Source organism: Cervus canadensis, chromosome 21 (genome assembly GCF_019320065.1).
Source record: "Cervus canadensis isolate Bull #8, Minnesota chromosome 21, ASM1932006v1, whole genome shotgun sequence".
NCBI lineage: Eukaryota > Metazoa > Chordata > Mammalia > Artiodactyla > Cervidae > Cervus > Cervus canadensis.
In genome coordinates, this window is record NC_057406.1 from 10,417,711 (window position 1) to 10,428,347 (window position 10,637).

A 10,637-nucleotide genomic window follows, 5' to 3' on the forward strand; every position below is an offset into this window, starting at 1 on the left:
AATTGCAACTCAAGATAGAGCCCTGGTCTTAGAGAGGCTACACCAGTAAGGAGGCTTCCGGCCTCCTTGGGGTGGGTGTCCTGGCCTCCCCTCTGCTTTCTGATCCCAGGTCCCCGGGTCCACCCTCTCCACGGCCCTCCAGGGCTTGAGCTTCCAGTGTCCAGGTGCTGCCACCTCATGGCCATTGGTGCTGTAAAAGGGCTCATGCTTACACCCCAACTAACAGATCCCACCCTGACTAATGTCCTGGGCTCACTTTCTGCCTCCTCCTGACACCTCTGGGAACGTCTGTGTCAATTCCAAATGAATCTCAATTGTTTTGTTTAATTCAAAGTCTCCTGGGAAGGACTGTCAAACCTATTTCTTTGAAACTGCATTCAGCCTCCCCTCCCAGCTTGAGGTCGTCAGCCACACTGATGACCTCGTGTGGCCAGTTCTGTTCCCTTTACTGCTGATGCTTGAGTGATAAGATGCTGGCTGTTTCCATTTCTGTGTCCCTGGATTCCAGCTTCCAGCCTTCTGGATTTAGAATTCCAACAAGTTCTGGGGGAGAGTGAAATATGTAGAAAGAGGAGCTCAGTGTATCTGAATTAAAAACCCCTGCTGCCTGATTCGCATCCTCACCCATCAGCCCGCTGTGGCTCTAGGGTCTCCGCCCTCACATGGCAGCTACCGCCACCCACAAGTCTAGGGGGAGAAGGTAGTTGTCAGAAGCAGCTCCCGTTTCAGTTCCTGCTGATGTCTCCTCCACGGAGCACTTGGCAGTCTCATTATTTGGTGGAATTTTACCCTCTTGAAATCTGGAGCCTGAGATGTAGAGCCTGATTACTTGTCTGCTGCATGGGCTCAGTTGCTCAGTTGTATCCAACTCTTTGTGGCCGCATGGACTATAGCCCACCAGGTTGCATCCCCAGAGGGCCACGGGAACCCAGTACTGATTGTGCTTCCTGTGAGGTGAGAGGGAGAAGTCCAGGCTGAAGTCCCTGCCCAGCCCCTGCCTGTCTCACTGTCATGCCCCCCTGGGGTCTTAGAGTGACTCTCAGCTGACTTAAAGGCTCCAGACCTGTTGAAAGTCTTCTTTTGAGCCAGAGAGTATCAAGACTCCTCTTCACAGAGCTGCACCTTGGGATTGCAGAGGACCCATTAAAGAACAGAGACAGGGTCCTGCTGCCCAGCCACCGCCCTTGTTGCTCTAGACCAGGGAGGAGACCTGGACGTCTTCAGGTGAAGACTGTATCTCTTCCGGAGAACTTTGAATTAGAAATATTCACACCCCATTTCTGGTTTCCAGACTTCACCTCTTGATTTGTACACCTCCAGGGGAAATGGAAAGAGCATGAGTGGTTTAGAAATGGCATAAGGGACTGGGGAGGGGGTTTTCATTTTTTGCCATGGGTTGTGATGGGGATGTGTGCCCACCCCGCTCTGAGCCTTCCTGTGCTGTCCGCTCCCCTGAGTTGATGCTGGGAGATTGTTGGCTGATCTGTTCTGTCTGAGCATGAGCCTGGCTCGGTTTTGCTTTTAGGAAATGTCAGTCCTTGAGATTCCCCAGCATTCCTGTGTGTGCGTGTGTGTGTCCCAGTCTGTGCGTGTGTGTGTCCCAGTCTGTGTTTGTGCATGTCCAAGCCTGTGTGTGTGCGCGTACACGTGTGTGTCTCAATCTGTGTGTGCACACACATGTGTGTGTCCCAGCCTATGTGTGTGCACATGTGTGTGTGTATGTCCCAGCCTGTGTGTGTGCACATGTATGCGCACGGGCGTGTCCCACCCTGTGTGTGTGTTTGTTAGAGCTCAGTTTTCATGTGCTTTTTCCCTCTTCGTTTCCCCCCAGTCTAGAGGTTTGTCTCATACTGAATTTCCCAATAAGGCATCTCCCCAGCTCTATGCTTGTAGGCCAGGGCTGTCAGGGAGAACCTTCTATCCCGTCAGATGCAGCACGCCACCATGCGGGTTGCAAACCAGCCACAGTGTTCTAGTTACCCTGAGGGTCCCTGCAGTGAGGCGACAAGGCGGGAGGGAGGATGCGGTGCTTCGGACAAAGCCTGTATGAAGAAACAGGAGAGATGGAAGCAGAGAAAGAACAAGCGGAGAGGAGGAATTGCCACCAGACTGGCTGTGACTGCCCGCTGTCCACAGCCCATGGGGTCCTGCCGGCCCCAGGCCACACAAGAGGCACGGTGATGTCAGAGCGACCCTGAGCGGGGAAATGAGACTGGCTTCAGGCCGCTTTGTGTCCCCAGCCCCACCACTCACCCTCTGGGCCTCTCCATTCAGCGAGGAAGGGCGGCGCAGTGACCCTTCCAGGTCTGGCGCCCGCCCCCTCCTCAGGCTGCCTCCGTTTGTTGGGTTTGCTTCCCAAAGGAAGGCCCTCTGCACTGGGTGGGGGAGTGAGGCAGATCCTGGCCGGGGTGTGCACGGTTGACCCTGCGCCTCGGGGCCCTCCTTGGACAGCAGAGCTGCCGATACTGTCTGGGCAGCCGCTGGGGCCAGTGCTGGGGCTCGACAAGGCTGCCCGTGTGCCCGTGTTTTGGTCTCTGACACACTCTCATGCCCAGTGCATACAGCTCTCTGGAATCCGTGGGATGTGCCTCGCTGCACGATGATAAGTTGCAGCTTTTCAAACTCTTGACTCGTGTGGCCTGCCCCGATGTCGGGGAGGGTGGGTGCTGGTGACCGTCACGCCCTTAGGGCTGTGGGCTGTGGGCACTCGGGGTGGTGACTGGGGTCTGCGAGTGATGCACAAACAGGAGCATGACTAACAGAAGTGACTTCTGTTTGCTGTGAGAGTGACGACCATTCTGCGCCTCCCGCGGGTGAACCACATCTGTGTCTCTCACATCTCCAGACAAGGAGAGATTAGCTTCAAACTGCGCCTCTGTGCCTCCCTTGCACACTTATGTCAGGTTCAGGCCTGGGGTGGAAGCTCACCTTGTTTGGTTGGTTTTTCTTCTCCTTAAAACAGTATTTATTGGTTGGTTTTCTGATTATAAAGTATATACTGTGCAAACACCAGAGCCCTCAGGAAGGTTCAGGAAGAGCGTCACAACCCACCCTTCGGGGCTCTGGCCGTTTTGTGTCTGCACTGCCCGTTGCCACCAGGGAGCCCCTCCAGATTTCTGTCCTGAGTCCTGTTCTGTGGTCTCATGCTGTCCTCTGTACGGAAGGGCGTCTGGGACGTGCTCTGCATAAAAGGGTCTAAAGCTGTGTTCCGTGATGTCTGGAAGGGGAAGCACATCCTCACTGCACCTGCAGGCACAGGCTTCCTTGTTTGGATGCGTGTGACCATGTTGAGTCCCTGACCTTGCTGACGAGCACAGATGCTGTTCCACTGTTTCCACAGCCTGTTCGTGTGTAACATCTGTCCCAGGGGGCAGCAGAGGTGGGGACCCTATTGTTTGAGGGTGTGTGCAGGTGTCTGAGCACCCATCTTGAGGCAGAGAAGGCTGGATGTAGACGAGTATAAGCTGAGGGTGTTTGTAAGAAAGGAGCTTCTTGCTTGCCTCAGTGACCAGCTGGTCATGGCCACATCTGTCCAGAACACTGAATCACTGTGATCGCTGCACATGCACCACACACACAGCCTCTGCACACACCATCCACACACACACAGCCTCTGCATATACCCACCACACACATGGCCTCTGCACACCCACCACACACACACAGCCTCTGCACACCCACCACACACCAGTGGCCTCTGCACATACCCTCCACACACACACATGGCCTCTGCACACACACAGAGCCTGTGAACACACCCACCACACACACACAGCCTCTGACACACCCACCACACACCAATGGCCTCTGCACATACCCTCCACACACACAGCCTCTGACACCCCCACCACACACACAGGCTCTGCACCCGCCCACCACACACACACAGCCTCTGCACATACCCACCACACACATGGCCTCTGCACACCCACCACACACACACAGCCTCTGCACACCCACCACACACACACACACGGCCTCTGCGCCCACCACACACACACACACACACGGCCTCTGCGCACACACCCACCACACACACACACGAGCCTCTGCGCCCACCCACCACACACACACAGCCTCTGCACACACCCACACACACACACACAGCCTCTGCGCCCACCACACACACACACAGGCCTCTGCCCACACCCACCACACACACACACAGCCTCTGCGCCCACCCACCACACACACACAGCCTCTGCACACACCCACCATACACACACAGCCTCTGAACACACCCACCCACACACACACACACAGCCTCTGCACACCCACCACACACACACACGGCCTCTGCGCCCACCACACACACAGCCTCTGCACACCCACCACACACACACACGGCCTCTGCGCCCACCACACACACACCCACACGGCCTCTGCGCCCACCCACCACACACACACAGCCTCTGCACACACCCACCACACACACACAGCCTCTGCCCACACCCACCACACACACACAGCCTTTGCACACCCACCACACACACACATGGCCTCTGTCCACACCCACCATACACCCAGAGCCTCTGTCTGCTTTAGTCCCGAAGTTTCGCCTGATACCAGGCTCAAAAGCCTACAGAGAACACGCAAAAGGATGTTAAAGAAAGAGAACACAGGGCACCTGCACTCGCTCCTGTCGCCCGGTGACGGGCCTCTCAGCTCACGTCTGCTTGGCCCTCGTGTTCACCTAAACAGGGTTCTCTCTAACGGCCCAGCCCCTGCTCCCCGCCCCGGGGGCCGTGGCTCCTGCATGTGCCTGTGGTTCTGTGATGGTCCCTTGCTGAGCAGGCCCGCTCCCTTGAGAGCCCAGGCCCCGAGTCCAGCCGTGTCCCCTGCACGCCCTCTGCTCTCGGTCGCCCCGTCCACGACTCCCCGGCTTTGTTTCTGTGAGCTTTGGACTTGTCCACAGTGTAGCAGTGTGCCCGCTGTGGTGTCGGCCCTTGGAGGAGAGGAAGGGGCAGGAGAGGGGTGCTCAGCTCTCCAAGGCCAGAGGCGGGGTGGTGATTCATCCAGATGGGGCTGCCTCTGGGGAACTCATTGGGCCAACAAGTCCTTGCTCAGGGTCAGAGCAGAGCGGGTGTCGGCCCTGGGGGCCCATCAGAGGGCGCTGCCTCTGTGGGTTCAACACCAGGAGAGCCCCAGCGCTTAGATTTACCCACATGGTGATCTTGAGAACTCTCACTCAGGCAGGCCTGCTGGCACATTGGGTGTTTTCAAGGAGGATCACCAAGCCCCAGAGGCGCCCGTAGTCATTTTTAGCTTCCCACCCTGCCAAGCAAGGACCTGAGGAAGACAGAGTGCCCGCCCGCCTGGGCCCAGGGCTGCTCCTGACCAGTTTCTGTGCTGGATGAAGGAAGGACTGAACTCATTCGTAGATTGTGTTTCCCTTGCTTCTGCTTTTCCATTTCTTGTATTTTTTTTTCTTTTCCTCCTGTTGTTCCTTTCTCACTTTAATGCTTTTTGTCCACTTCACCTTCTCCCTGTCCCTCCCCACTTCCGAATGCCTCCTCCTCCTCTCTGTCCGTGTCGTCTCCTCCTCCTCCTTGTTTGGCCCTTTTTGAAGTTGAGCCCAGTGGCGGGACTCCACGGCGTAGACCTCTCTCCTTCTGCCCTTGCTGTGTCCAGGAAGGTAACGTAACCCCCACCTCCTCCCCGCGGCCTCTCAGGGGCGTAGCGACACTAGTCAAGCAGGGACCCGAAGCCCAGCTCTTTCTCTTCTTCCTCTGACACCTGGTAGCCCTGTTACAAACCCCTGAGTATGTGGCAGTCCCTCACAAGGTACAGTATCCCTTCGACTGTCTTGGGGGGACTGGGGAGTGGGGTGAAACCAGGGAGCAGGTCCAGCCCTTGGGCCGCTCAGGCTGCAGTGACCGCAGTTCCAGGTCACCGCTCGTGGTCGGGCCCTTCCGCCTCACATCCCGGGACGCGGGCAGTGATTTGTGCTGGTGGAGTCGAGGAATACTGTCCTTACCAAGGCTGGTCTACGCAGATGCCCCGTTCTTTCCAGACAAGCACTGAAAGCAGACTTCTTTCCCTGTGTCTTGCTGAGTGTGTGTGTTAACTCTGTCTGGTTTGCAGTCCGTTGTGGTGGTGATTGTCGTTGACCGCATGCGGGCGGGGCCGGGGAGTGTGGCTCCTGCTAACCCGCTAACCTTCCTCTTCCCTCCCCGGCGCTCGCTCCCCGCTGACCGCCACCAGCCACGTCCATCTCGGCCGTCCCTCTGGAGCTGGCTTGAGCAGTGAGGGAGGCGTCCCGGCACCCCGGGATCACCCTCCACACCCTGTGGGTGCCCCGTGCAGAGCCGCTCAAGAAGGAATGGGCACAGCTGGACGGGGCTGCTTTCGAAGCCAAAGAGTCGAGTTGCCCAGCGGGCAGGGAGAGCTGGCCCAGCACTCAGCTCGTGCTGCACAGCGGCCAGGGCCCAGGGCAGTGCAGTGCAGACGTGCCCTGCCCTCTGGGTTTGATCTTCCTGGGAGAGGACTTCGGACCCATGCCCCCAGAGCTCGGAGAGATCTCTTAGCTCAGCTGTGAGCAGACTTCAGGGCCCATGAGCACGTGGTGTCCTTGGGAGAGGTACCAGCTGTGCTCACGTGCAGTTCCCTAGGAAGACAGCCCCCAGCTTCCCTGAGACTGAGGGCGGCTTGTAATCCGAAAACAGCCAAGAGCCACCACAGTCTGGTTTCTGCACCTGGGCGGGACCCACCACAGCCGTGGGCTTCCTGGTGTCCCCCCGTGGTATGGCTTCTTGGAAGGCTCTTCTTTCTCTCCCCCTGCCGCAGCTGAGCCTGAAGGGGGTCAGGCCACTGCTGGTAGATACCGAGGTGTTGGCCGAGGGGGTGCGGGCATCTGAGTGTGGGCGGCAGGGGCCCCGGAAGCTGCAGCTGGGCTTGGATCAGAGGGGGGAACCTGCAGTCTCCCTGCCCTGGGAGAGACCCCCACGCCTCCTGGGGCTGTGCTGCCATGCAGGGGTTGTGGGGAGCACTTGTCAGGAGCCCGAGGGGCCACAAGATTGAGAGAGGCACCTCCCTGGTCAGGATGTCAGAAACGAGGCAGCCTAGGGTCAGCGGCCACAGCGAAATGCTGGCCCCCTCACTCAAGGGTCCCAGAAAGCAAGGGCAAGTGTGCTTCTAGCCTGCCATCTGCCTCTTCATTAGACTGGTCCCCTCAAAGCAGACCTAGGACCCAGCAAGTCCCAAATACATGCGAAATGAATGGAAAAGAAAAGGAGGGCAGAGCACTGAGAACCTCCCCAGAGAAAGCAAGCGGTCCAGCAGGAGGGGCCAGGCGAGCCACTGGGGGGTGAGGGCCGGCCGAGGGGGACAGAGGAAGGCGCAGGCTGCCCTGGGGGTGCGTGGTGCCCTCGTGGCCCAAGACACACGGCCTGGCCTGGGCACAGCAGGCAGCCCTCCGCATTTGTCCCCGTGTGACAGTCCTTGGCGGGAGATGGCCGCACTGTGGCCTGACATGCCCTCTCTCGGCAGGCATGGGCAAGAAGGATGACCCCAAGCTGATGCAGGAGTGGTTCAAGCTGGTGCAGGAGAAGAACGCCATGGTGCGCTACGAGTCGGAGCTGATGATCTTGTGAGTTCCCTGGGCAGGGGTGGAAGGGGGCATGGGCCCAGGGCCTGTTGCAGCAGAAGCATAGCCCCTCCTAGTGTGGGGGATGAGGGCTGTGCCACACCCACCAGTCACCTCCTTGTTTCCCTTTCCCCCCAAACCCCCGGAAACCCCAGTGCTCGGGAGCTGGAGCTGGAGGACCGGCAGAGCCGGCTGCAGCAGGAGCTCCGCGAGCGGATGGCGGTGGAAGGTAGGCGGGGTGAGGCAGGGCGGGCACGGGGGCAGTTGGGGCAGGCTCCCTGCCTCCGCCCTGCAGGGGACTCACCTGTGTGGTTCTGCCCAGACCACCTGAAGACGGAGGAGGAGTTGGCAGAGGAGAAGAGGATCCTGAACGAGATGCTGGAGGTGGTGGAGCAGAGAGACGCCCTGGTGGCCCTGCTGGAGGAACAGCGGTTGCGGGAGAAGGAGGAGGACAAGGACCTGGAGGCCGCCATGCTGTCCAAGGGCTTCAGCCTGCACTGGTCCTGAGCACCCGCCCAAGCCTGGCTGGTCTGTCCACTGCCTGAGCCGGGCTGCTTCTCCCAGATCCCCCTCCCGGACCCCAGGTCTGAGTGGGCCTGGCGCCTCCGGGGAATTTGCACTCAGGTCCACGTGGCTCTGAGAAGGGTTCAGGCACCTGAGCTATGGGGAGCCCTGGGTGAAGCTGGTTGTCCAACGGCTCAGCCTCCTTGGAGGAAGCCCCCTGCCCACCCACTCCAGAGCGCGAGAGTGTAGGGGCGTGCCCAGGAAAGGTGTCTGGGAGGACGCAGTGACCACGCTTCCCTGGCACCATGCAGAAGTGGATGAGAAGCCCAGCTCACACCCCAGGCCTCTCCTGGCTGTGCCCTGCGGCTGCTGCATTTGCTTTTAATTCACAACACTGGAAAATACTGACTGGGGTCAGGCAGGGCCCCGAGTTCTGGCCCCGCCAGCAGGCTGGCCTTGTCATGGACGCCTCGTGGCGGGTGGGAGGCTGTCCTCCATGCCTGGTTCCTGTGCTTGCACCAAACAAGGCTGACAGCCTGGGAGATGCAGCCTCTGGGGACCCTCTTTGTCAATTAACTTATTTTTTTATACTTGAAGAGAAGCAGCTTCACTTTTGTATCTTTACTGGGACCCTGATGCCCTGGCACCCGGGTCGGGGTGTGGACCTGGGTCCCATCTGACTGTGCTGCCCTCCATTCATCACCCCCTTCTTCCTGGGGCTGACCGGAGCCCTCCTGTCAGAGAGACCCTGTGTGGGCCCCAATGCGCTGCTCCCATCCCCTGTGCCTGGCCCCAGGTGTCCACGTCTGCACCGCTCACTCATCAAGAATGTACTTGAGCTGCTGGAGGCCAGGCCGCGGGCCAGGTACCGCTCAGAATCCTCCCTGTTGAAATCCCGGGTCCATGGGACCTGTGTTTTTCTCCGTTTTGGAGCCAAGGTCTCATCTCCCACGTTGACTGAAGACGGTTTAGGCTGTGGCACCAGCGTGAGGGACCCTGCTTGGTGAGGCCCGGACCCAGCAACCGGAGCTGCGGTGACAGCACTCAGACGGAACTCTGGTCGGGAAGTCACACACACACACACACAAACACACACACGGCAGCTTCTGCCCAGCTCCCTGCTCACGCCTCTTCGTGGGGAGGCACTCTCGGGCCGTGGTTCAGCCAGAGGCTGACCGTGTCCAGCTCCCAGAATCTGCAGTGGCCATACCCGTCTGCAGAGGAGCTCGGTCGGTGCCAGGCCGGTCCCGAGACCCTCCAGCCCGCCTGGTGGAGCAGGACCACACGCTGGAAAGGGAGGCTGTAGGGGCAGGATGAGGGGCATCCATACCAGCCTCGGAACGTCCTTGGGGAACCACATCGTGCCTCAACTTGAACACATTCATTCTCACGCAAAGGAGCAGAGAACTGTCTTCTTGAGTCTGTCCCAAAGCTGTCATCTGTCACCCCCTGGAATCCAGGGGGCTCGTGGCTCTGACCCTCACTTCCTGCTTGTTGAGGCAGAGCCTCTATTTCTGTTCTCCTTTCTTAACAGGGGAGCAGAGGGTGTTCTAGATTCCATCTTTAAACCCCAGCCTTCCGATAAAACTGGGCTTGGGACAGGATTCATCGCCTGTGTGGCCTTTGCCAACCCTTCCCACCCACCACCCGGTGCACCGTGACTGCCAGGCCCGTCCACCCAGGACGAGGACGCGTTTATGAAGTAGCCAGAAGGGACGCGGCACTGCCCTGCGGAAGCGCACCGTGCCTGCCGACATGAGGAAGGCCTGGAGCTGCAGAGAAGCTCAGAAATGCTCCCCAGCTCCCTTCCGCGGTGCTGCGACTTCAGGTTCCAGTGGAGCACTTTTTCTGAACGCTCCATTTCATAACCACTAGTGTGCAGGTTGTCGTAGTGCCTGCTGACAGGCTGCTGCAGTTTCCAGCTCTGGGGATGCACAGCTCCTGTCTCGTCCCCACGCGGGCAGGGCCGCAGGAAGTCTCCCTCTGCAGCGCTGGGTGTGGGTGAGCCCACGCCACAGCCGAGGGCTCAGCCTGCTCAGATGGCGTCTTCCAGCCTTCGCCCCAGGAGCCATCCTCCAGCTGCCCTGACCAGCAATGAGAGGCTATTCCCGATCTTTTCAAAGAGCAGGATTTTTTTCAGTAGGGCAGAAAGTGGAGTTTACAGAAAACAACTTTAGAGGTGGAAACAACTGACCTACAAAGGGGAATGGGCCATTTTATGCGCAATAAAAGTTTCTAAAAGGAACGCAGAGTGTATGTCTTAACTCACTCTCCTGAAGTTGATAGGACCCTGGGCACCACCCTTCAGGGGTGGTGCCCACACATGGCAGCGTGCCTGTGGGTTTGAAGAGTGTACTTTTGTGCCTTTTCAGCCAGCTTTATTTTTGTTCATATTATTCTGTCTCAGTTGCCCACCGAAACCACTTGAGCAGGTGTGTGGAGTGACCAGGGGGTACGAGGCTGCCCTTCAAAGCGGGGCCAGCAGAGTGTCCTCCTTGTCAGGGTGACCCTGAGGCCCGCAACCTGGTGCCAGGAGGGTCTGCAGCCT

General features: G+C 58.8%; 1 protein-coding gene across 18 annotated transcripts in view; it reads left to right on the top strand.

The window, feature by feature from the left end:
- Positions 1-10,334, top strand: part of MICAL3 (microtubule associated monooxygenase, calponin and LIM domain containing 3) — a 142,190-nt gene extending 131,856 nt beyond the window's left edge. For 14 of the 18 annotated variants that reach the window (XM_043439754.1, XM_043439751.1, XM_043439750.1 and 11 more), the window contains 4 exons: positions 5,570-5,635; positions 7,489-7,588; positions 7,741-7,814; positions 7,908-10,334. In XM_043439754.1, the coding sequence (XP_043295689.1) occupies positions 5,570-5,635; positions 7,489-7,588; positions 7,741-7,814; positions 7,908-8,092 (425 nt within the window). In that variant the 3' untranslated portion in view covers positions 8,093-10,334. The remainder of the gene's footprint in view (positions 1-5,569; positions 5,636-7,488; positions 7,589-7,740; positions 7,815-7,907) is intronic. The other 4 variants (XM_043439757.1, XM_043439760.1, XM_043439762.1 and 1 more) reach the window with 1 other exon arrangement.
- Positions 10,335-10,637: the final 303 nt, after the last annotated feature.